Below are 27,957 nucleotides of genomic sequence, written 5' to 3'. Positions count from 1 at the left end.
GCCATGATCCGCTTTTAGTTAGGAATTTTTATGTTCACACCATCCGATGTGGTTAGTTTCAGTCTCTGAGATTATAGGGCCTGCCTTGCAGGCATCCCCTGAGCTTGTCAGGTTTAGTATGTGGCCCCTTATCATCCATACTAACAAACAAAAATGGGTGTCATTCCAGAAATTTCTGCGTATTTTGGAAGTGGCTCATCAGTTACCTACAATTTTCAAGAACATTACAACTACACCTTCAGTAAGAACTCCAGCTCCTTTGTGGCCTTTTTTTCTGAGGAGTTGACACTGACCAGGGAAACGGCCACACTGAGCTTCCGGACGACAGGGACGCCCAGCTTACTGCTCTACGTGAGCTCCTTCCAGGAGGAGTACCTGTCTGTCATCCTTGCCCCCAATGGTGAGTGTCCTTAGTGTAGAAACAAGAATGACTTCAATACTTAGGACCATCATGAGGGGGCCCTTTCGGTGCTAAGCTACAAACCAGGAAACAAGTGCACACCCTCATGTTATTTGGGTGCTTTTGCTTTCTTTATAACCCCAAATTTTACCACTAAAGTTAACGTTTCAATGATTAAATTAAGATGCTTTTCTCCCATAAAAGGTTGATCATTTTATGTATTTGATTTGCAGCTATGCTTCTTGTTACTGCTGAAAGGTCTTCTGTACATGAATTAGTCTTGCAGTTCATTCTGAAATATATTACCTCATTTTATACATGGAAGATATTTCCTCTTCCTAAGTGAAGTAAAGAAGTACATTAAGCCATCTAAAAGCCAGAATCCATATGCATTAGGTTGTTGTTTCTTCATCAGTGAATGAGAAGTCATTCGTGTCATATTTATATACACAGGAAAGTGGAATGAGATTCACCCAATCCGTGGCCACTGGGACTTTCTAAGCCTTTTCCAATTGCAGAACAAAACCAAACTTTAAGCTTCCTCATGGACAGTGAGGATAGAAACTTACTTCTGGAAAAGCTTTCCAGTCTTTGAGTCCACTGACTCTGTTACAGAGTTGGAGGGTAGAGGGCACACCTGTGAAGGGGAGCTGTGTGTAGATTGGGAGATTTGGATATTGTGGCAAAATCACTCTTTTCTCCGTTTTTTGATTATGGCATAATATTAGGGAAAAATTATGGTTGTGTAAAAAAAAAATTTGATTATACAAATGTCAGCAATACATTAAAATGCATTGAAATGTCACATTAGAAGTTATGCTTATAGAAACAATGTTAATGCAATATTGCTTGAGGTTTTACCATTTAATAATATGAATACCACATGAGTTAACTTACAACCTAGCTTGGAGTTTCCATATGCTTAGCTTAGACTTTTTCCTTTAGTTAAGGAAATGGAAGAACTTTGAAAAGAAGACCCTCTGGTCTTGAATTTTAAAGTAGTGTAATTGGATCCTGAATTTGGCCCTGGAATAGTACATAAATAATCACTATTACAGGAAAAGTGACTCTTGGTACACTCAAATAAATGCTCAATAGATTCAAATTGCATTAAGTAATAGAAATAAAATGTGTGTTGGAAGCTGCATGGACAGTTTTTACAGAAGTCTATTTTAGTTAAACATGTTATTTCTCTTCTTTAGGAAGTTTGCAGATCAGGTATAAATTAGACAGACGCCAAGAACCTGATGTTTTCAACTTTGGTGTCAAAAGCCTGGCTGATGGGCAGCTTCACCAGGTGACAATTGACAGAGAAGCGGCAGTGGTCTCTGTAGAGGTAAGGGCCTGAGTTCAGCAACAGGGACAGGAATCAAAATTGTGCTGCTCAGATCAGAATGTAAGACCTCACACAGAAATTTAATAATAAATCCTCACAAAAGAGATATACATTTGGCCCTGTCCTTTCCTAAGTCCTGCTAGGACAGAAAATGTAGTCAGATGTTTTGTTCTATTTAGCAATGTTTGTGTGTTTAGCAAGAGACCATCAAAGTTATTATTAGTTTGTGACCATTTAAAATACCTAGCTGTGCTCATTGGTATTTTACTTGGTAGGGAAGTGCTGTCTAGATTATCATAGTGATAATTCCCATTGGATTACAAAAGAACAAATGTTACAGAAATTTAAGTACAGGAGAAAGACAAGATCTTGCTTAAAGTGGGAATACATTTTAAAAACATCAGAGTATTTAAATGATGCATTGTCCTGGCTTTTAAAATATAACCTTTAATATAGTGAATCTATACGAATAGTAAAATTTTCTGCTCCTGTTACAGGTTACCTTTTGAAATAAGTCAAAGCTGTAAGGTTTAAAATAACATATTGCATCTCTTTGTGGATTTTACCAATCTGAGGGAAAAGGATAGGTGGAGGGGAATTTGAGATGTTATAAAAATTGTTTATAAAAAGTTTTCTCCTTTAACCTTTGTGATAGCAGGAACATATGGGTTATTTTTATCTTTTTTTTTTTGGTCCCTATCTGATTCCCATCCCCTCATCATCAAAATTGTTTGCCATTTTGATATTTGCTTCTTGTGGGACATTTAATAGGTTAACCAGAATGCAAGGAGAGAAGTCATCCTGTCATCGGGGACAGAATTCAATGCTGTCAAATCCCTTACATTGGGGACGATTTTAGGTAAGTGGCAGAAACAGTGTTTCCCACGTGACATGAATGGGAAGTGTTAGGTTGCAGACCAGGAAGCATTCATCATGCTGAAAGCAGCTCCCTGTCATACTCCTGGTTTCCCAGTGAGTGGCAGTCCCGGCAGAAGCTGTCCTCTTATCTGAGTGGACATGTAACCATGAGTAAGTGCTGCCTGTCTACGGAGCGCGAGCCATCCTTGAAAAATGCCTCCATGCTGACCCTCTCACTTGGCAATCACTCATAATGAAACTTGGCGTTTCTCTAATAATTCAGAAAAGAGGAAATCAAAGAAGATATCAATTATATATTAATCGGGTCAAATGCAGAAATTACTTACTGATAAAACTTAGATTTGCATCTTAAAGATAAAGACACTATTTTCTTTAAGCAAATGAATCAGCTTTGGGATGTGGCCTGGACTGAGGTGGGATGTGGTCTTGCTCTGAGCTGCTCTTGTAAAGTCATGCCCTAAATGTCACCCAAACATTCTTTATGGCTGCCAGTCATTCTCCATACAAGCAACAAAGTAAAAACATACTTTACAATTTAGGCATCAAATTCTTTATGCCTTTATTTTTCCCCTTGTCACTAGGAATTAATTGAAATAAAAATTTGGGAGTTATTTCTTTTCTTTGTGATCATATATAAACTACACATTTCATTGATATTTAAATGTTATTTAGGGGGAAATCATCATGTGGCATATTTATTATTCCTGCTCTGGTACTTGACACTCATCTGCTCTATTTACCCCTAAATAATGGATGGAATCTTTATTACCAATTCAGCCATCTATACATTGATTCTTTTGGTCATTTCTTCTATCATATATATACATACACACACACACACACACACACACACACACATTCTGTCATATATACACACACACATTTCTTCTATCATATATATAAATATATATCAATAGATATAGATATGCCAACTTGAGAATGTTAGAGAAGGCACATGAATGGATGTTCAAAGAGAAGCATAGTAACTACTAAACCGATCACATCTTTCAAACAGATGATGAACAATAAAACTAGGACTTCGTGTTTTTCAACAGAGGAAATTTTACAAATCCTAGTGCTCCCCCAGGGTGCTCTGTGGGTGGTAAAAACAAATGGGTAACATTTACATGGTTCATCCTAAGGGAAAGGTCTCAAGTGGTCATCTGCTGTTTGAGATACAAATGAAGCCATTAGGAGGGTGCAGAATTCTTTGCTGTTTAAATTCTATTTAAAACAGTGGCACAGTATAGAAAACCACAAAGACAATTGAAAGAAACTGCTCCCCCAACTTTTACCTATGAGGAGAACAGTATACATTTAGATAGAGAAGGTTATGAGATTCCTAAAACTTCACAGACCAAGGTGAGTTTTAGAGAACAGTGGATGGAGACCATCGTTGGCTGACAACTGAACTATATTATAATTGTTCATAACATCCAAGTGAAGAAGAATTCGCTCCCTCTTTCATCTGATGTTGAGCTCTACTCTCTGCCCTGGCTGATAGTTTCTATCCTGGGTTGAGCAAAATGAGTAGTTGATCATCTCGGGTGTGCAAGCCTGAGAGTTGTGTGCTTCTGTGGAGGGTGTGCGTGAGTGGAATAATGGTTCTCTCTCCCAGCAAGCTGATCTCTCCTTGGTTGCCAGAACAGATGTCTGTGTGTACTCTCTTCTCAGCTATGAGGACAGATATGGTCAATAAATACTACAGACACACACACACAACTTCCTGACCTCGATGCCCGTCTAACAGGAAAGAGAGAGGAGGCATGTTCATAAATGTCTGTGACACAAGGTAGGAAGTTACCATCAGGAAGTGGGAAGTTGACAAAGGACTATTTTTAAAGACAATTGAGCTTCAAATATATTATCTATAAAGAAATATGCAATACATAATGGAAACTGATATAAGAAATAGACTTCGTTATATGAAAGGGATCATATTAATAAAAAAGTAGAATAATAATTTAATTATGTAAATTTTATTGTCCTACAAGTTAATATATGGAGGACAATAGCGCGGAATTCAAGATGTTAATGTTTTTTTCAAGACTGATATATTCAAAAGCCTCTCTCTCAGGCTACAATTAAAGTTGAAATTCAGCAATGAAGTTTAGAGCCTGAAGCAATTTAGTCTAATAAAATTATTAATATTCATTTCATCTGTACCTAGAGGTATTCATCTTGATCAAAGGCTAATAAAACTTTTCATGTTTTGCATAACTTTATTTTAAGATGGCTTCTGTACTAATTCCACTACTACTTCCAGATCAATTGTACAAGAAGACTAGTGTTGTGTTCATATTTGGAGAGTATCAGCTGAACTGCCTTTCATTAATTTGTAGTAAAATAGACCAACAGATTGGCTAAGAAAGGAGCCATTAATTTTCCAAAGAGAATTGTCCCCAGCTATGGCAAGTTAATCAGTACTTACTAGCTATTTTGACTCATCTAGTTATCCATTCATTCAAAAAATGGTGGTCCCTAATAGTACTTACACTTCATTGGACATTTCAAATGCCTAGCAGCAAAACACATACTGTACCTGCCTCCACCGCACTTGCAATGTAATAGGGAATATAAACAATAGAATGTTTGTAACTCGTCAGTCATTATTCATACTTACTCTAATGTGCTTTGGAAAAGTGGCTTAGCATTGTCTTCTCATGAGCACACTGCTCCTCCCATTCTTCAATGGTCTTATTAATGATGACCAACAGGTTAAGCTTTCCCAGTCAGCATGAGATAATGTCAGTATATTCTTACCTTAATTATAAATCTTAAGATTTCTAATTTTCTATCTAGCTTTGACTCTGATAAGGCCTATAGTCTTAAAGTATGAGAGCTTTAAAATATAACCCAGTAAGGTGCCCGAGCATTTTTGCTAGGTTTTAGTTCTCTAAAAGCTTTTGTATAATTGATATTCTATTGACTTTGTTTTTTTTGTGCGCATTAGAAATTTGTTTAAAACCCAAAATACCAAAGCAAAACAAAAATCTGTTTTGAAGTGTGCAGACTAAAGATGTGTCTTTCTACCTCCCCCTGCAGACTAAAGATGTGTCTTTCTACCTCCTCCTAGGGGAGAATACAATGAGCTGTATATAGTTCAAATCAACATGGTCATGCAGACAAACCTTAATAGGTCAATTTTCTGTGTGAGGAAAGGAAATCTCCTGAAGGATTATATGTTCAAGTGGAACTTGAGAATTAGGTAATAAATAATTTGTGGAAATTACCTACTGAGGTCTGCATGAGTTTCAGTATTAAAAATGCCATTGCCTTATGTGACATCTTAATCTTTCTATGCTCTGCCTATGAATTTGTCTCATTTAGAAGAAAAGTTACAGAGCAGAAAGACACGAAGAGTTTGTACAATTACAGGAATATGTATATAGAAGCAAAAATCCTCAACAAAATATCAGCAAGTCTAATCCAATAACATAAAATTATTATACAGCATGACTAATCAAGATTTATCCCGGGAATTTAAGGTTCGTTCAACATATAAAAATTAATCAATGTAATATACCATATTAATAGAATACAGTGGTACCTCGGTTTTCCAACGTCTCCGTTGACGAACATCTCGGTTTGCGAACGCCATAAACCCGGAGGTGAATGCTTCCGTTTTCGAACATGCCTCGGAAGTCGAACATGTCACATGGCTTCTGCTGAGTGCAAGATCCTGAGGCCTCGCTGTCTGCTGTTTTCCAACGTTTCAGAACTTGGAAGGTCTTCCAGAACGGATTGTGTTCGAAAACCGAGATACCACTGTAAAGGCAAAAACCACAGGATTACCTCAATAGACACAGAAAAGGCATTTGAAAAAATCCAACACATTTTCATAATAAAAACACTGAACAAACTAGGAATGAAGGGAACTTCCGCACATGAAAAAGGACATCTACAAAAAAACCACAGCTAACGTCACACTTAATGGTAGAAAAATGCAAGTCTTCCCACCTGAGATCAGGAACGAGATGATGATGTCCACTCACGTCACTTTTGTTCAGGATTGTAGTGCAGGTTTGCACCAGGGCTATTAAGCAAGCAATACAGTAAAAACTATCCAGACTAAAACGGAAGAAGTAAAATTATCGCTATTACTAGAGGATATGATCTTGTAAGGAATCCATGAAAAATGCTGTTAGAGTTAATAAACAGGTTTGGCAAAGATACAAGATCAATATACAAAAATGCATTTCCGTACACTAGCAATGAAAAACACAAAAATGAAATGAAATGAAATTCCATTTACAATAGCATCAAAAAGAATAACATACTTAGGAATAACTTTAGCAGAAAAAGTGCAAATGTATACTAACAACTACAAAACAACAAATAAGCCATGGGGATGTAATGTACAGCATGGGGAATATAATCAATAATATTGTGATAGCGTGGTACAGTGTCAGATGGTTGCTGGACTTACGATGATCACTTGTTTAGGTATATAAATGTTGACTAACTATGGTGTACACCTGAAACTGATATTATGTTGTATGTTAGCTATATTTTTAATAAAAATCTTAAATAAACTACAGAACGTTGGAATTATGGAAGACTTACATAAATGGAAAGACATTCATGTTCACTGATTGAAAAACGTAATATTGCTAAGATAGCAATATTTTCCAAGTTGATGTACAGATTCAGTGCAATTCCTGTCAAAATCCAAGTAGGCTTTTTTGCAGAAATTGACAAGTTGATCCTAAAATCAATATGGAAATGCAGGATGCTCCAAATAACCATACAGTCTTGAAAAGAAGAATGAAGGTAGAGGTCTCACCCTTCCTGACTTCAAAATTTAGTACAAAGCCATAGTAATCAAAACTGTGTAGCATTGGCGTGGGGACACAGATAATGATCAATGGAATAGACTTGAGAATCAAGAAATAAAACTATATATGTATGGTCAGTTGATTTTTGACATGAATGCCAGGACCATTCAATGAAGAAAGAATAGTCTTTTCAACAAATGGTGCTGGAGCTGGATGAATATCCACAAGTTAAAAAGTGATATTGGACCCCTACCTAACATGATGTATAAAACTTAACTCAAAATGATGATAGACCTAAATATAGGAGCTAAAAGTATAAAACTCTTTGAGCAAAACATAGTTGTTAAGTCTTTGTGACCTTGGATTAGGCAACAGTTTTATATAAAAATTTTCAAAAGCCATCCGTTAAATAATGGTTCTTCAAAAGCACAAAGAAAGAAAGAAAAAGATAGATAAACTGGGCCTCATCAAAATTAAAAACTTTTGAAAAGACAACCGACACAAGGAAAAATATTTGCAAAGCATAAATCCGATAAGGAAATTTTGTACAGAATGCATCAAGAACCCTTAAAATTAAACAACAAAAAGGTAACCCAATTTAAAAATGGCCAAAGCATCTGAATTTCTTCAAAGAGGATATACAAATGGCCAAAATGAAAGATGCTCAAAATTAGTCATCAAGGAAATGCAAATCAAAACTACAAGACACCATTACACAGGTAACAGGATGGCTATAATCAGAAAGACAGTAACAAGTGTTGTTAAGGACGTGGAGAAATTGAAATTCTTGTGCACTGCTGGGGAATATAAAACAGCATGGACAGATGTTAAAAATATTTTGATGAATGAAAGCAGTGCAACCACTGTAGAAAAAGTTTGGCAGTTCCTTAAAATGTGAAGCATAGAATTACCATGTGACCCAGCAATTCCACTCCCAGGTATATACCCAAGGAATTTGAAAGTATATGTCCACATACAAAAAGTATACATAAATCTTCATAGAAATATTATTCATAATAACCAAAAAGTGGGAATAACCCCAGTGTCCATCAACTAAAGAATAGATAAAGTGGTATATAATGGAGTATTAGCCTAAAAAAGTAATGAAATACTGATATGTGCTACAATATGGATGAACCTTGAAAAAATTGTGCTAAATGAAATAATAACACAAAAGGCCACATACTGTATGATTGCTTTATATGAAGAGTCCAGAATAGGCAAGTCCACAGAAATAGAAAGTAGTTTAGATTCGCCAGGTGTTGGGTATAGGGGTAAGGGAGGTAGGAGTGGAGAGTGACCACTATGTGTACAGTTTGTGTTGGAGTGATAAAAATATTCTGCAATTAGATACTGGTAATTGTTTTACAACTTTGTGAATATACTAAAACCCCACTGAATTGTACACTTTAAGAAGGTGCATTTTATGGTATGTGACTTATATCTCAATAATAAGAAAAAAATCCAATACAGACTTATTTCTTTTGATGATGCCTTTTTTTCACATGCACTTGGGAGAGTTGGATCAATGAGCCATTATCTGACATTTATTCTAAAGTGTGAATGAGTTTATTAAAAAATAGGATTTGATGGAAGAGAGAGAGGAGAACCAGAAGGGCCCAGGGTTCAGGACCACTGAGATGGAATGAGGGCATATCAAGAGGAGGCTGGACAAGCCTTGTCACAATTTTGAAAAGAGCTAATGTGCTAGGAGCAGCAAACGTGTTGGATTCTGACAATATTGCCTTGCCATGTGAAAGGTGGCAGAGACTGTTCACATGTCATTGCAGGAAGAGTTGATATTATTTACTGAAGACTATTCTTCCAGTAAATACCTGCTGGCAGTGCTGGTTAAAGGGGCCTGGTGTCAGATCTCATCTCTGATTTCTTCCCACGTATTAGTCCAAGTGCTGGAGATACTTTGGTGTGATGGGAAGGGGTGGCAGGGAACAGGGAATAATTCACTTCTTTCTGATTCTAAAAATCAGGTCCCTCTACCCCTAAATTGTAAAAAAGACAGGCTGAAAAGATCTGTCTAGTATTTTCTAATTGTCATTTATTTAGAATAAATGAAATTCACTCTGTTTTATCAACTCCAAAATAAATAGCAGGTCGATAATTCAGTCTAGCTGCTTTCATTCATCAAAATATTTTTAACAGTTGTCCATGCTGTTGAATGTAACAGTGGTTCATTTGTTTTCTTTGTTGTGTCCGCTTTTATTGCACGAATATACCACAGTTGGTTTATTCTCATGTTGACACGCAGCTGGGTGTTTCCAGTTTGGGCTGTCCATACCCGGTATTCCTTTTATAATTGTACCTCCTTATATTATTTTTTATCAGTTACTTCTAAGATTACATTATGCAACCTTCACTTATTACATACTACTTTTAATTTACACTTCCCAAACTATGTAGGAACCTGAAAACATTTTATTTCCATTTTATTTCTTCTCCCACACTTTTTGCCATTGTTGTCATGTACAAGGTGTGATCAAACAATACAGTGAAGATTTAAATTTCAAAAATTATTACAGTAATAGACACATTGTTGTTAACCCCCCTCAAAACACTCCCTGTCACTTTGAACACACTTCTTGCCACTTTCTGAAGCAGTTCTGGAAGTCCTCTTTTGTGTCTTTAGTTGAGCTGTCATGGCTGCCTCCATGTCCTGAATCATTTTGACTTTGGGGAAGAGCCAGAAATTGCACAGTGCCAGATCCAGTGAATAAGGTGGATGAGGACACACTAATGTTTTTATTTGACAGAAATTGCTAAATACCAGAAGTGATGTGTGACTTGGAGGCTTTTCCATTGTGATCACAAAATACCGTGAACTCTGCTGCCGAGTGCCATCCAACAGAAAGGCAGGGATCTTCAATATGGGAGGCAGCACATCAAACCTTAGTAACAGTGTGTGACAAGTTTCAACTTGTTCAATGTAGTCAATCGGATGTGAGCTATGGTTGAGAGAAGGTGTGTTTTAAAGGGTGCCGTAAATCATCCTCCATCATGACAATGCTCCGTGTCACACATAGCTTCTGGTATATGGCAATTTCTGTCAAATAAAAATATAACGGTGTGTCCTCACCCACCTTAGTCATCGGATCTGGCACCGTGCGACTTCTGGCTCTTCCCCAAAATCAAAATGATTCAGGACATGGAGGCAGCCAAGACAGTGCAACTAAAGACACTCGCAAAAGAGGACTTCCAGAACTTCTTCAGAAAGTGGCAAGAACGATGGGATTAGTGTGTTCAAAGCGAGGGGGAATATTTTGAGGAGGATTAATGGCAATGTGTCTTTTACTGAAAATTTTTTTTAATTTAATCATTCACCATGTTTGATGACACCTCGCATTTTACTTTCAGATGTCATTTTTTCCACAAGATATTAGTACTGCTGTTGTTTTACGCAGTCAGTATTCACTTCAGATTTACCCACCTGTTTACCTTTTCTGATGCTTTTCACTGCTTCTTGCTATTCCGCAAGCATTCGCTGTGTTTCCCGAATTTGGGTGCACTGAGAGCCTCAGCACACCTTGGAAACACTCCGCCTCCTGTTCCTCCTGCTCTGGTGCTCACTGCCAGTGCATTTCAGAAGCACTGCCCACTGTTCTTTGGCACTTCCTTTTCATGCTAGGCCTTTTGCTACAACACCCACTCCTCACAAAAGCAAAAATCTCACCTACACAACTTGCTGCTATATTTTAAGGTCAATTCTCCCCAACATCTGAAATAATTGAGAATGTTTATGTCCTAAATGGTTGGAAATTTGATTGTGCTGTCAAGATTTCTTATCATAGACATTTTGAAGAGGAAAAAACTGATTTTTTATCTAAAATGATTTAGGGGTTCTACTCAAAATTGCAGTGGAAGTGAAGTGTATCCTTGGTTTTTAGCCCAGTCTTTACTAAACATTATGTTGTTTCATGGCCATACTCAAACCACCTTCCTTTCCTCTCCTGAGTATGAAACTGACTGGAATGTTGTTACTTCCTCTTTTAATATACCTGTGGTCTCAAGCTGGAATTGATCAAATGTTTTCACCGCCACGTGTAAATTTCCAGTAACATACCAACTATTCTCCTAAAGTTTCTTTCTTTACATTTTAAAAGGGAAGAAAACATTTGAGCTGAAAGAAGGAACCTTAGTGATGGAATTCCAGGAGTCAGCTAATAAGGAAGATAGATTTGCACTCAATGTCTTTCTAAGCACAACTGTTAATTCTGATGCTGACTTTGTGTGGACCTGGGTCGGGCAATGGCAGCTTATACCATAATACTTGCTCCACTCCCAATTCGATCTGCATGTGCCCCTGAATCGGAGCTGTTGGGCCAGGTAGGAGGGGTTGGGAAGGTATGAATGACACAACGAGGGTGGGGATTTGCCCTTGGGCTGGAGAATAGCCGAGTAGAGCCAGGGTGCAGTGTGATGCTTGTGGATTCTGAGGAAAGCTTGGCCTGCAGAGAACTTGGGACCTCCAAGAGGTAGGTCAGCACGGCTTAGTGTGGCTGTGCCCATCCTTGCTGCTCCTTTCAGATCCGAGGAGGAGCTGGGTTATCATCATCATTGGGCCACATCTCTTTTACCACCATCAGGGCAAGGGTGACAGTGAGAGACCTCTCCCTACACTTTGGGTTCAGACAGTCTTCCCGCAGGTCCACTGCTGACATGGGCAGAGAAGCTGCACTGTCCACATTGTCAGGACCTGTATATGATGTAAGATCTCCAACCATGGCGCCCCAATAAGCAGACCGATAAGTAAGTAGATACGGCCATCCCGAAGAGAATCTAAAAGCAAGCATGGGGTGGGGAGAAAGAAGAAAAAACAAAATTCCCCACATCAAATTAGACCTATTGGGTTTCCCCGAAAATAAGACCTAACCATAAAATAAGCCGTAGCATGATTTTTCAGGATGCTCGTAATATGAAATAAGCCCTAATGCATCTTTTGGAGCAAAAATTAATGTAAGACCCGGTCTCATTTTCGGGGAGATACGGTAGGGCTTATTTTATATTATGAGCATCCTGAAAAATCATGCTAGGGTTATTTCCTGGTTAGATCTTATTTTCGAGGAAACAACAGTATTGAAGAAGATAGAACAACTAGGATGAAACTCAAGGAGATTTGAATAAAGACACACACACACACACTAGGAATTAAATATGATTTTTCAAAATTTCTCTGAGCGGTCTAAAGGAAAGAATTATCACTAATTATCCTTAAATAGTAGCCTGGATTATTATGTAGATGAAATATCTCACTACAGAGCAAAAAGACAAAGATAGAAATTAGGAGAGAAAATAAGAGTTATTTGGAATTTAGCTCTGAGATATCTAACATGCATAATTGGAGATCCAGAAAAAGAATTAGAATCAAAGACAATAATTGTATACTTTTTAAAAAAGACAGTTTCTCCAAACTAAAGCAAAACTTGCAGATTGAAAGGACTCATCAGTTCTGGCAAGGAAAGACACACATCTAGGAAAATTCCTGAATTACAAAACCACAGAGAAAAATCTTCCAAACTTTCCAGACAGAAGTTATTACAATGAAAAAATAATTATTTTGGCATTAGCATTCTACTTCTCATTTGTAACAATGGGGAAAAAATGATGGAACAATATCGTTATATTGTTAAGAAGAATGGGGTGCAACTCAAGCATGTAATATATCATTTATCTGACAAGTATAAAAAAAGATTTTGGATAACAAAAAAGGATTGAGATTAAATGTTAACTATGCATCCTATCTGAGGAAAATACTAGAAAATTACTCCAATCAAAAAATGAATCACAGCCATGGCCTCAGGATGGAAACTATAAAGGGGTTAGGAAACTATGAGAACTAAACCTTTTCATGTATGTTCACACCCACACATGCATGCGCACACAGAGTTACATCTGCATGATTAAGGATGGGCTGTTTGGGTACATACAAATTCACCTACACCCACAAATCCACATATACTTGTGTGTATAAATATTAAGTACAGATTCTTGAAATACAGGGAAATATAATGCAATATAATGTACTACCAATGTTTCTTTCTTCAGTAATAGCACAATTTCTGTAAGAGTGACACTGTATTTTTCTATTGTCAAGATTTAACACTCTAGTTCAATTAACAAAGTAATTTAGTTTAAAACTAAATTTCTTTGCTTCCCTCCCCTCTTACTGGATTTAATGATCTTGTTTTCCCAAAGCTGCATGCATACCTCGTTAATTTGTTTAATCGACATCTGTTTTGCCGGCAACCAGGCTGAGATTCACTCCTACAACAGGGTCTGAGATAACTTTATCTTAGGACAAACCAGACTCTGGGAAGCATTGCTTTTTGTTTTGTTTTGGTTTTTTTTTTTTTTTTTTTTTTCCCATATGTCAGTGTCCAGGAATCATCTTTGTTCTGCTTCTTCTTATGCACCTAAAAACCCTCTGGCGATTCTCCAAATGAGGAAGATAGCCTTAGAGACAGGAGTCCGCCATCTTCCCAGAATGCCGGCATTTTGAATAAACCTTTTCTTTCCACCAACTCTTGTCTCTTCATCACTGGCTCACAAGGGGCAAGCAGCTGAACCTAACTTCAGTGACATCTACAGAAATGAAGCTAGGTTACCTCTAAAAAAATAAATCCACAAAATTGGTCTAATTCATTAAGATGAATGCCTGCCCTAGATTGGATGTGTTACCCTGGCCTGGAAGCACTCATGTCAGACTTTGACCAAGAAAGCAAATGTTGCCTGGTCACTCTTTTTGCTCAACAGCTAAAACTTTAAATTGACCTGTATGTAGTTTTTTGGGTTTTGTTTGTTTGTTTCAGTATTTTAGCCTTGCAAAAGTCCTATATTATTATTGCAGTGTCTTTCTTTTTATTTCTTCTTTACAGTCTCTCAAGTATATACAAGCAAGGGTGCCTTTCTTGAAGAATTATGTATTGTCTGAATTCAAAATCCTGAAGGAAGTAATCTTTAAAGAACCTTTTAATTTATAATAATCATTTAGTTGAGTTGTCCCAAGCTCATTTTACTTCATTATATTTAAGAATCTACCTGAAATTCCTCGTGCATAAAGCTTTTTCATGTCTCATATAATCAACCTGTCCAAGATAGCTACATGTTTCAGAGAGATGTTCATTATGATTATAACAATGTAAACATGCCCCTAATTTTAGTGGTTTATAGAGGTCTTTAATATAGCGAACACTTACTTTCGAAACTTTAAAATCACTGAACAGAATTTTGTAAGCCCAAGTGGCTCCCAATGCATTTGCTGAAAGTCTCAAAGTTAGATCAAGCCAGGAGTAAATACAGAACAGATTTGTCTTTCAAGAATGACAGACTGAAGTAGTGAGATAAAGTTTAACAGAAAAAAGGGGAGACCTATAATAAGATTCAAAAAACCTCCCATGAGTTTGTAGGGAAATAAGAACTTTACCCCTCCTTTCTTAGGGTTGGTGGCTGGGCCTGAGAATTAAATTGACATAGGACAGATTAATAGGAGAAAAGCATATAGATTTGTAAATGTACATGGTAGCCCTCATTGGAAAATGAAGGCCCTAAAGGCAGATAGGCCCAAGTGTTTATATACCAGGTTGAACAAAGAGTAGTGATTGTGAAAAGGTAACTAAAATGTATGGGGAGACTAAAGGGAGATAGGAGTTATTTTAACAAGGTTTGTATGTACAGATTTGTCTGGCTGGACTCCCCGCCTCTGGTGATAAAAATATTTCTTTCCTTCTGGTACAGAGAGGGAAGCTTTTTCATGGAAGTTTTATCTCCACTTTCAGGAAGAAAAGGTCGGTCAAGAGTGTCCCTCTTGCACCTGCTGTTTTTCAAGTGACTTTAGCTCAAAATAACCCTTATGCCAAAGTGGCATATTTTGGGGTGCCGTATTCTACCATCCTTCAGGGAGAAGCTTCAGGGTGTGCTGCTTCACTTTAGTGACAATGAGGATGTCTTTAGATACCCTGACATTTAGTAAAACTCAGGGGCACAAGATGGCAGCCAACTCTGGAAGTGCATTTTTAGTTTGAGCCAATGCAGTAATCTTTTATGACAAGGTGGGTTCTCCTCAGGCCACACCTTGAAAAGTGCCCCAGTTTAAAAACCATTTGGACACCCAAATTGACTTCGCAAAGGTGGTAATGGGACTAAGTTTATCCTGTGATTATAAAACGTATGAAGCATCCTATGCAACTGACACTAAGCTAAGTGCAGGGGGAGACAAGAATAAAACACGTGCCCACCAGGAGCTTCCCACCAGTTCTGTGAGATGATCCAAGAACAGTGACCTTTCGTAACTGATGTACCAGGTGAGGCTGGCTGGCAGTGTGGTCAAACACCCTGGCTTCAGAGTCCAAATGCCTCTGTTCAAAAGTCTGCTTCAGCTTACTAGCAGTGTGACTGTGTAATGGCAAGCCATTAGATGCTGCTCTAAATCCTCACTCTTCTTTATAGTTTTGTTAACAAGAGCCCTTTATTTTTCATAGCGTCTAGCATGTATGTATTGGTTAATACATATCCAACAAAGCTACGGTTATTTATCAGAAAATGGAGACAAAAGAGCAGTGTCCCTCAAAAACTCAAAGTTAAACTCAAAGGAAATAAAGATTGTCCTCTGAGAGTTTAACTACAACACCACGACAGACTGGATCAGAGCTGAGATTCCCAGGATGAACTTAGAGACTGACCATTACTCCAACCAGAAAGCACTTACAGAATATGTACATATACTCTGTTGACCTTATGTGCATTCATTAAAGTAGAATGAATAGTATAATGACCCCCATTTACCTGTCCCTTGATCTGAGCATTATGAACATATCCAAAAGGTGTTAACATAATAAAAGAGACAATATTCTGTTGAGAAAGGGGTTACTACAACTGGCCTAGAACCAGATTCCTCCCTCACTCCCCACTTGAGCACCTTAGTTCACTAAACTCCTTTGTTACTAACTTAAAATAGGAATAAAAGCACTCATGGTGTTATGCTGTGAGCATTAAATAATAACTTCTCTAAATAGCTTAGCACAATGCCCTGTCTATGAAAGCCATTTGGTAAATTCTTGGTAGCTGTTCTATGGTTGTCAGGAAAAGGAGATTCCTAACAAGCTGGCCTACACACAGTGAAGGTGAGGTGTGACAACGCATGCCCTGTCCTGGTGACTGGTTTCCCTCTGCTGGGTACATGGACGTGTCCCTGACTGACACACTGAAACATGTGAAGTCTCCAACTGACTGCCCTTGGTCCGATGTACTGTCCACTAAGCAAGTGCACCGAGGGACATGATTAATCCCTGAAATGAATGAATTGATGTTCTGCTCTCCTGTGTAATGGCTGCTCTTAGGTCAGCTTGGGGAGAGGCGGAAGTAGGGGAATGGGGAAGGGTTCAGGATGGTGGGGAGCAAGCCTTGATTTATGGAAAGGGAACCACCCTTGTTGTAGGAGTGGAGAGTGGGTGTGGAGTGGGTGTGGAGACCCCAGGCGGCACCTGCGGTAGGGTACAAATAACCTAGCTTCATTTCTATAGCTATTACTGAAGAAACATCAGTAGTACATTATATTTTGTCTCCATTCCCTCTCTGTAGAGCCCTCTGAGGAAGTGTAAAGGTTAGAACTGCAGTAGGGATCGCAGAGTGCTACTGTCCACAAACCCAACAAACATTTCACTGTGACCACCTTGATTACTGGCCACAAATCCTATTAAAACATTTTAACGATTTTAAAAATATTTTTTATTAGTTTCAGGTGTACAAAACAATGTAATATTAGGTTGGTGCAAAAGTAATTGCTGTTTAAAAGGTTAAAAATAACTGCAAAAACCACAATTACTTTTGCACCAACCTAATAGACATTTACACCCCTCACAAAGTGATAATCCTCCCCCAATGTACTACTCCTCTGACATCGTATATAGCTGTTACAGTACCACTGACTACTCCCTATGCTGTACTCCATATCCTGTTACCATATATATGTTAAATTATAGTTGACATTCAATATTATTCAGCTTCAGGCCTTCGCTGCAGTGGTCAGGTATCTACGCTGTCCATGAAGTGGTCTCCCTAGTAAGACAAGTGCCCACCTGACACCCTACAAAATCTTTACAACATTATTGATTATATTCCCCAAACTGTCTCTCGTATCCCCGTGGCAATATTGTGGCTACTGATTGGCACTTTCTAATCCCCTCACCTTCTCCCCCATTCCCACCCCTCTTGTATCTAGCAACCCTCAGTTTTTTCTCTATATCTCTGAGACTATTTCTGTTTAGTTTACTTATTTAGGTTGCCCACTTTAATGATCATTTGAAAAACGAAGTGGCGCGGGATTTCATTGGTTTGTAACTGTGAATGCAGCTAGGGAAACTGCAGTTAGCTGGCGGGCAGGTAGTCCCGCAGGTCATTAGCCAAGGCCACAGGTGGGCTCTGTCCCTTCCTGAGGAAGGACAAAGGCTTCGGAGAGAGGTTCAGTTCTCCTTGCTGTGCAGATGCGGCTCTGCCTGCGTCCCAGCCCGTCGTCCCTGCGCCCTAACGTTGTGTGCCGTCTTCTTGTGCCCGCAGAGCCCCCTGGCGCGGACCCGGACACGCTGCGAGCCGGCGCGCGGGGCTTCACCGGCTGCCTGTCCTCTGTGCGCTTCGGCCCCGCCACCCCGCTGAAGGCGGCGCTGCTCCCAGGCGGCCCAGGCCCGGTCACCGTCCGCGGACAGGTGGCCGCGTCCCGCTGTGCCCAGGGGGCGGGGCCCGGAGTCCCAGCGCGGGAGGCGACCCGGCCACTCGCAGGTGGCGCAGGTGCGTGGCCCTCCGCCCGCGATCTTCCAGCCGGTCTGCATCCCGGAGGCTTCCAAAAGTCCTCTGTTGGTTCACCTTCCCCTTCTCTGGTCTTTACATTCTCCGTGCTTCGGTTCACGTTCATTTCCATGGCTGCAGTTGTCTGCTTTCAATTGTTGGTGAATTTTTCAAAAGTCCGCCTTTCCTCTCGCCTCTGTCATTCTGCCTTTTTCTACTATAGGTCGTTCTGGACCAACAGATGAGGGAGAGCCCTTGGTCAATGCGGACAGAAATGGCTCCGCGGTCATTGGAGGTAACAGGGCCGCGAAGGACCAGGTCCTTGGCGTTGTTGTCACTGTCAGCGTAACCCAAACAAGAGAACCCGCGCCGATGGAGCCATCAGTGGCCGGCCATACATATTTGCTGGTGTTTTCATGTACAGGTGACCCCCGTACAGCACGGTTGTTAGGTTCCTAAAAATGCCCTGTTATGCGAAACAAAGAACTAGTACAAGAAAGGGGGTTAGGATCCGAAAATTAAAAAAGCAAAGTATCACATTTTTATAATTAAGTGAAATATCTTGATTAAAGCAGTTTTCACCAAAAGTATAACATATTAATATGTGTTAAATAATGTTTTCTTCGTCATCACTATTAAGCTTTTATTATGTTCCGTGTTTGGGGATCTCTAATTCTCGAACCATGTTAGAGTGAAGCTGTGTTATAGAAGTGCCGTGTCATACGGGGGTTACCTGTAGCACTGAATTCAGCATCTCTGAAGAAGGAACTGATGGTTCCACTGAAACACTTTTTAAAGAGTAGTTGCCAAACTATTGAATAATGAGAAGGTTTTTCATTTGAAAATAGCCATTGATATATTGATAGTTGTCAGGGGATATATATATATATATATATACACACACATACATATATATATAAATTTATTTATATGTGTATATATATAAACACGTGATATATATATATACACCTTGTTTTCCAGAAAAATAGGACCTAGCCGGACAATCAGCTCTAATGCATCTTTTGGAGCAAATATAATATACTATAATATAAGACAGGGTCTTATATTAATTTTTACTCCAAAAGACACGTTAGAGCTGATTGTCCGGCTAGGTCTTATTTTTGTTATAAACACGGTATATATATAGCATTTACTTTTAGTTTTTCCATTCAAAATAGTCATGCACCTCTCAGTCCATTAGCCCAAAACATTTAAAAATAATATTAAAAATAAAACATATATTGGGAGAAACTCCTAAACTATGCAAATTGGCATTTTTCTAATTAGTATTAATCTTAGGAGACAATAGATGATAGATAGATAGATAGATAGATAGATAGATAGATAGATAGATAGAATTGCACCTTAAATATTTTCAATATATTCTCTGAAACTGAATTTATCCAGGTCTGACTCAAAAATGGAATATTCAAATCTCCCTCATCATTCAAAGACACTTTATTTCACTTAATTAGATTGTTGAAATGTGAATCAGTTGCAAACTCTCCTTGGTGGGGAGGAAGTAAACTGCTGTCTATTCTATTGCTACCCCAAGATAAGGTAATTACTCATAGAGTGGGTGATTGACTGGGTGTCCACTGTTCAAAGGGTTGCTCACCTGTTCAGATTGGATCCGTTCATTTGCCCGCATTCATCCAGACCCAAGTTTTCTCCAGACAATTAGAAAAAATTCAGACGCTTTGAAGGACTGACCATATCTATGTAAGAATGTTAACATTTCCATTCCTATCTCAGCTACTTCATTTTTGTAATGAGTGAGGCATATGACCCCAATTTTATAACTCAAAGAACACACAAAAAACATAAATGTTATTCATAATGCATATCTAAAAGGACTATTTTAAAATCATAATCCTAAATCACTCTAATTTGTTTTTTTAATGAAAAGATTTCGCTATAATGCAAAAGCTAATTTAAAATAAATCATCTTAAATGTGATTAATATTTTCAGAATAGGAGTCCGAAAATTTGTAAAATATTTTAGTTGCCCTTTTATTAGAGAAAGCAAAGATAATAGTCAAATTGATAATAGAACAAAAAATGTGGTCTTTGGAGCTTTATTGCTTTTGGCTATATATCAGTGGCAAGATGTACAAAGTAAATAAGTAGCCAGTTCCCTCAGAAATCCTACTGGGTCCTGATAGATGGAATGGAGAACCAGAGTAGGGAAGATCTCAGAGTAGGGAACAGCTCAGTTTCCTGGGCCCCACAATTCACTTGCACCTGGCTTCAATCTGTGCAGTGGCTGGTTGCTCCCCGGTTTGCCAGCTGCTGAGTATAGTGACCTCCAGTGTGTGGCTCTAGGAAGAGTTCTTAGACCTTTGTCTAACCAATCACAGACTGTACCCACGTGTACAATGTTTGATCTGTTTAAAGGATAATGACAATAGGTGGATTTCTCTATGTTCTGCATTTTACGTTACCGTTTTCCCTCTTGCAAACAAAGGGAACACTATAGGAAAGGAGAATTAGCCTAAACAACATTCAAACCAGGTAAACCAGAGATCACAGAGGGTTTCTTTCTTTCTTTCTTTCTTTCTTTCTTTCTTTCTTTCTTTCTTTCTTTCTTTCTTTCTTTCTTTCTCTCTCTCTCTCTCTCTCTCTCTCTCTCTCTCTCTCTCTCTCTCTCTCTCTCTCTCTCTTTCTTCTTTCTTTCTTTCTTTTTTCAATTACAGTTGACATACAATATTATATTAGTTTCAAGTGTACAAGATGGTGATTAGACATTTATATAACTTACAAATTGATCACCCTGATAAATCTAGTACCAGTCTGACCCCATACATAGTTATTGATCATACAATATGTATTGATACATATCATACATATTATGATATTATTGATTATATTCCCTATGCTATATTTTACATCCCCACAATTATTTTGTAACTATCGATTTGTACTTGTTAATCCCTTCACCTTTTCCACCCAGTCCCCTTAACCCCCTTCCCAATTAGCAACCATCAGTTTATTCTCTGTATCTATGAGTTTCTTTCTGGCAAGGGGTTCATAGTGTAAGTGGGCAGATAGATAGATGGAAAGAGAAAGGGACAGATGTGTAGATAGAGAGGCAGGCAGACATGAACCTGTTAAAAACACATTTACATGGGAGTTGCTGATAGGAAGGTTCTGGAATGCATCAGGTCCATTATTCAAAGTATCTTAATCTTCAGATAGTGGGTGAAGATAGAAGTTTGTCTAGGACTTACCAAACCTGATAAAACAATCACACACATGAAATCCTGGCTGTTTCCATATAATGCTGACAGTAATTGTATGTATTACCCAGTGGCCTGGTCACTATTATTCAGAGTTACTGGTCCCTGACACTGAAATTGGTGATGATATAGCTCTTTAAAGCAAAGTTCTATAACTAAACATAAAAATAGTTAAAAGTATTGTTGTCAAGTGAGATGCAAAATATATTGCACATCATGGTTATTCTACCTTTGACTATTTAAGAATATTCACAAATTCATGAATATGCTACCTCCTCCCAGCTTAGGAGGGCTCTGGGTTCCTAGCAGCAGTGCTCAGGAATTCCTGCGACTAATTACACACAACCAAGCTTTGAGTCTTTTGGGCTCCGCTATACTTGCTTATGTCTGTCCCAGAGTACAATGAAGAGCATTCAGTTTACAACAGAAATTTGATTTACGTAACTAAGCAGTAACAGGAATTTTCTAACATTTGCTAATTGGAGATATTAATTAATGTCTGAATCAATAATCTTTAAAGTATATTGACTAATGAATGCTTCTTTTTATGTATTGCAGTATAGATTGGATATTCATTCTTCACTAATATGATAGCTTAAGTAAACATTTTGCAGCCTAGTTTGCCAGTCTCAACCCTGGCAGTGCTTTAAATTAATCTGAGAGACATTTAAAACAATGCTGATGTCCAAGTCTCCCACCCAAAGATTCTGAGTTACTGTCTGCTGTGCAGCAAAGGTTGGGAATCACTGACATTGCTAATGTTTTCAATACTTGAAACATTTCCAATACAAGATGTCAAATAATCTATTTTCCATCTAACTGAATATTAGCAATACTATGGTATATTAATTACCTATTGCTGCATGACAAACTGCCACCCACTAAATGGCTTAACCCGACTCACATTTTTATCTCACAGTTTCTGCGTGTCAGGAGTTCAGGCACAGCTCACTGGGATCCTGTGCTCAGGGTCTTGTGAGGCGGCCATCAAGGTGTCAGCCAGGGTGGGGGTCTCATCTCTAGGTCCCACTGGGATAGGAGCCACTTCCTGCCTCTCATGGTTGGTGGTAGCATGCAGTGTCCTGCAGCTGTAGGATTGAGAGCTTCTGGATTTTTCCTGGCTGCTGGCCAGAGCCTGCATTTAGCATTGAGAGACCGCCTGCTGTTCCCTGCCAGGTGGGGTTTCTCAGCATGGCTCTTTCCACCACACAGCCAACAGAAAGGGAGAGACTCCAGCAAAACGGTGCCACAATCTTAAGTGACGTAATTACAAAGTCAGATACACGTATTTAGCTACAGCTTGTCACCTTTATCCTTTTTTGCCAGTGAAAAGCAAGTCACGGGCCCCACCCACAAGGAAAGGAGGGGATCACACACAGATGGGATCCCCACTCCCAGGCAGAGATTACTTAGGACTCCATCGGCCTGGTGGAGATAGCGGTATATGTACCACAGTACTGTAGTTCAGCAGTACATCAGCATCAAAATGTAATCAAATTTTATTAAAATACTTATACATAATTACTCTATGAATGGGCTAAACACTCTATACTCTTAAAATAATTAAGACCTGCTTGCTCATTAGCATGAAGTGTGGGCATGACCTAAGAAGCCATATTGTGTTTCTGAATTTAAGTGTGACTGTACTAAATGAAATCCAGTCATGGTTTGTCTAGGATAAAGGCATAAAACTGCTGTATCTAAAGGTTGTGTGGACTTAGAAGTAACCTTCATGTTATAAGTCCCTTGGTTTCAAATTGTCTGATGCTGTACAGATGCTCCTCAACTTATGATGAGATTGCATGCCAATAAACTGATCGTAAGTTAAAAACATCCTAAGTCAAGAATGCATTTTTTAATAACATGCATCACCTACCGAACATCATAGCTTAGCCTAGCTGGTCTCTACTGAATGAGTAGCATTTTTGCACCATGACAAAGTCAAAACATCGAACTCACTGTAAGTTGGGAACCATCTGTTTGTATGATATAAACGATGCTAGGATAGATTCCAGTTAGGCCAACATTCACAGTTTGTGTTCTGTGTTTTTCCTTTCTCTTTTCTCACTAGGTGTGATAGCGGTTGTGATATTTACCTTGCTCTGCACCACTGCCATAGCAATACGTGTTTATCAACAGAGATGGTTATACCAAAAAAATGAGTCGAATATTCCAGAAAATGGAGACAATACTGAGGCTGCTCTGAAACGTGAACTCAACATGCAAAGTACAGTCAATGAAAGCCAGAAAGAGTATTTCTTCTGATCGGCAGCAGTGGTTTTACTTACTGCTGTGATGATGTGACTTTCTTGTCAAGCCAGGAGCTGCCAGTGGAGGAAGCCCCAGTATTGTCCTCCTGGGACCGGCGGTGGGGATGCTGAGCCCTCAGCTTACTCACGCCCGGTCCCAGGAGGCTCTGCCCAGGGCTCCTTAATGATCTACTGACGTAACATGACTTAGGTGCACTCATCAATCACTGTTCAGCAGTTTCTGACTGTTCTGACCTGATCTCCTAAAACTGAAATGTATTTTGCATAATGACCTTGGGTTTTAAGTGAGAATAAGGACTTGAGCTGTGGCCCTACTCTCTTAAAAATGTGACACAGAACTTTATAAAAGTCAAAGATGGACTTGAATGTTTCGTGTTATGTGGAAACTTACATTATGATTCCTTTATCAATTCCCTGATGACATTTGTAAACCAGGAAGTGCTTCTCAAATGGCCTTCAGCTGGGTTTCCAACTTCCTGTGAACCAGAGCCCAGTGGGCAAAAATGCATTAGAAACCTGGGGATGGTGGGGGGAGGGGGATTTGGCTGATTGTTTCTATTATTCATCTTTTTAAAATCAGTATGGATACATTTTAGTAATGAAATTGAGTATTGAATGTAGGCTCTGAAATTCTAGTATTGAGTTTAGTTATCGAACAGAAAATTCATAGGTAGCAACATGTGTAAAGCATTCCAACCAATCTGCTATGATTGCTTATTTTTCTTTGTGATTTGTCATTATAGTCTTTGTAGATTATAATAATGATCACCTGATGAGCTCCCAAAAATGTACAGTTTCTAACCAAACTTGTTCCCATGTAGAAACTCTATACTTAACACTACACATGTATCCTTCATCCATTTCATCTGAATGAAATATAATCCTAAATTTATTTCCTTTAAATGTGAAGTGATTGGGTCACTTTTCTTTGTAATCCTGTGATTCTCTTTTCCTAAAGGTTATCACAACAATCTTTTGATTTCTTGTGACTGTCTTTTATTTATTAAGGGAAAAGTCACACTTTGACCTGAAGCTCTCCATTTCCCTTTCTATATTTTGAACTGATTGGGCAAACCATTCCCTGAATTACCATCTCATCTAGTTACTATTTGGAATCTTACTGGAAGGATGCTTATGCTAAGGGAGATGCAGATTGTATAATCTGAAATAAATCTATCCCTGTAGTCAGGATTCTAGGATCTTGCAGTCAGTTTCCAATAGTGCATCCAACATCAACTAGTTCATTTCATAGTAGGGTATATTTGCGTACTAGGAGAGCAAAGAGTTCATATTAACTATGGGGATTGTTCCAGTTACTACTTTTGTGACAGTGGTCATTAGATAATTGTATGGAGCCACCGTTTTCACTCAATAGTCAATTATAATAAAAATGTGCTGCACTCCACATACCCCACCTGCCATGTGCCTGCCAGGTGATACATCGCTTACTTTGACCAGCGCAGGACCGCTAGAACTATGTATCTTCAGCCTCGCTATTTCTTTGAGTGTATACTTACTTTAATGTTGTTTTTGTAGGTTTTTTTAAGAATGGAAAAAGATATCCTCTGTATTATCTTTTCTCATTTTTTTTTCTTCTTGTTTTACTTGGAAAGACTTGAACCAGCAGGCTGAGATCATACGGACCACCTTAAAGTCCATCTACCACAACACTGAATCTATATTGATGTTCCTTTACATGAATAATGGTTCTTATGATCTCAATATAGTAATATAGGAAGGACCTGCCTTGGTGAATGATATACATACTTTTTTCCCAAACATCTGTGCAGATTAGAGAAGGATTCAATGCAGAAATGATAGGCTTGCTTGAATGCATAGCATAGTGTAATCATCATGAAACTACTGCCACTTTAACAAGTGATCGTCATATGTTCTAAAAGAACACATCACTTCAGTAGCTCAAATTTTACAGAGTTATAAATAGTGAAACCCACTGCACTCTGCTCTCTTCTCTAAAGAGAAAACAAAATATTTGTACGAAATTGCAGTGATGCATCATTTACTTTCCCTTACTGATTTGTAAACTTTACCTACTTATTTGTTAATAAAATAACATTTTTGAATTAAATTAGGAAAATATTTTTAAGAAGAGTTGAATAAAATTTGAATTATGAAATTATATTGTTTTCCCCCTAAATATTAAAAAATGTGCAAATGTACACATTCTGTAGTGGTGTGTATTAGTTTATCTCTACTGTATGTACGAGGTCTGACAATTAAGTTCGCGAACTTGTTGCAACAATGTTGCTAACCGTTTTTGATATCAGAGGGATTATTCATTATGAATTTGTACCAACTGGACAAACAGTTAACCAAATTTACTATTTGAAAGTGCTGAAAAGGCTACGTGAAAAAGTTAGACGAAAATGACCTGAAATTTTCGCCAACAATTCGTGGCTCTTGCATCACGACAATGCACCAGCTCACACGGCACAGTCTGTGAGGGAGTTTTTAGCCAGGAAACAAATAACTGTATTGGAACACCCTCCTACTCACCTGATCTGGCCCCCAATGACTTCTTTCTTTACCCGAAGATAATAGAAATATTGAAAGGGAGACATTTTGATGACATTCAGGACATGAAGGGTAATACGACAACAGCTCTGATGGCCATTCCAGAAAGAGTTCCAAAATTCCTTTGAAGGGTGGACTAGGCACTGGCGTCAGTGCATAGCTTCCCAAGGGGAGTACTTTGTAGGTGACCGTAGTGATATTCAGCAATGAGGCATGTAGCACTTTTCCTAGGATGAGTTCGTGACCTCAACTGTCAGAACTCATATAGAAAATATTATAATCTGTTAATATTATTTATGATGCTATATACAAGGTGTAATCAAAAGATATGGTGAATGTTTAAATTTAAAAATTTTATTACAGTAAAAGACACATTGCCATTAATCCCCCTCAAAACACTCCCCCTCATTTCGAACACATTTATTCCATCATTCTTGCCACTTTTTGAAGCAGTTCTGGAAGTCCTCTTTCCTGAGTGTCTTTAGTTGTGCTGTCGTGGCTACCTCAATATCCTGAATCAATTCAAAATGTTTACCTTTCATTGTCATTTTGACTTTGGGTAAGAGCCAGAGGTCACACAGTGCCAGATCCAGTGAATAAGGTGGATGAGGACACACCATCATGTTTGTATTTGACAGATATTGCTATACCAAAAGCAATGTGTGACTCAAAGCATTGTCATGATGGAGAATGATTTACGGCACACTTTAAAACACACTTTCTCTTAACCATAGCTCACACCTGACTGACTGCACCAAACAAGTTGAAACTTGTCACACACTGTAACTAAGGTTTGACGCGCCACTTCCCGTAATGAAGATGCTTGTCTTTCTGTTGGATGGCACTTGGCAGCAGCATTCACCGTATTGTTTGATCACACCTCCTAAATGATCAAACACAAAATGAAACACAAAATTGTTAATATCTACTGACTACAAGTTAAAATACCTATGAATGTTGATATTTAAACCTTTGCCAGAGAACAATAATTTAATAGTAAGTTATTTGTTGAATGCTTGCTATACACTCAAAACGGATTAAAAATAATTCCATCCCCGCCCCCGACAGAGTTGGATTTTTGGTGCACTAATTAAACATGCAGATTCCATTTGCAAATAGCATCCTTCTATTAAATAAAAGTTAAAAGATAATAATTCCCCACGTTTTATTTCCAAATAGAAAAGACAAATAGCGTACAATTAACACTCATCATTGGGAGTAGAAATGAGGCACTTGTTCCCTCCATTGTGAAGTAAAGCACCCCTTACCACCTTCCCAGTATTATCCAGAAGCATAGAAAACCATATTGGACATTTATATTCTGTTTGTCTAGAATAACCACTACTTACAGAACTTTTAAAATGTTTTTTATAAAAACATCCAAATGTCCAAAGGGCATTGGATAGATATTTAGTTTCAATGGATTTTTTAAAAGTAAAGTGTGAAGTTCATGATCTTTGCCTTGAAAGAAGACAAATATGGTTAAGCACTTTTCATCTAGTATAAATAGCTCTGACTATGAAATTGGATTATAAAAAATACTCTTCAAACAAGGGGGATGATATGGACATACTAAATGAAAATATGTTGATTAGGCTGCTTATCTGCTGTTTTGCAATCTAAGCATTACAATGTTTAAAGAGTCCCTCGGTGCCTTCAGTGGATCCTGGCTGTCTCTCCCTTTTCCTAAGTCAGGCTCATGGTGAACAGCAGCATGGAAGAAGAATGGGAA

At 38.4% G+C, this 27,957-nt stretch overlaps 1 protein-coding gene across 1 annotated transcript in view; it reads left to right on the top strand.

The window, feature by feature from the left end:
• The window catches only part of LOC117031552 (contactin-associated protein-like 3), a 195,914-nt gene extending 169,937 nt beyond the window's left edge, over positions 1 to 25,977 (top strand). Inside the window, exons 19-24 of the mRNA XM_033122038.1 lie at positions 170 to 400; positions 1,603 to 1,736; positions 2,508 to 2,595; positions 17,957 to 18,184; positions 18,405 to 18,476; positions 23,492 to 25,977. Of these exons, the coding sequence (XP_032977929.1) occupies positions 170 to 400; positions 1,603 to 1,736; positions 2,508 to 2,595; positions 17,957 to 18,184; positions 18,405 to 18,476; positions 23,492 to 23,685 (947 nt within the window). The 3' untranslated portion in view covers positions 23,686 to 25,977. The remainder of the gene's footprint in view (positions 1 to 169; positions 401 to 1,602; positions 1,737 to 2,507; positions 2,596 to 17,956; positions 18,185 to 18,404; positions 18,477 to 23,491) is intronic.
• Positions 25,978 to 27,957: the final 1,980 nt, after the last annotated feature.

Source organism: Rhinolophus ferrumequinum, chromosome 12 (assembly GCF_004115265.2).
Source record: "Rhinolophus ferrumequinum isolate MPI-CBG mRhiFer1 chromosome 12, mRhiFer1_v1.p, whole genome shotgun sequence".
Lineage (NCBI taxonomy): Eukaryota > Metazoa > Chordata > Mammalia > Chiroptera > Rhinolophidae > Rhinolophus > Rhinolophus ferrumequinum.
Note: the sequence above shows the minus strand (reverse complement) of the source record. Positions and strands in the feature narration are given on the sequence as shown.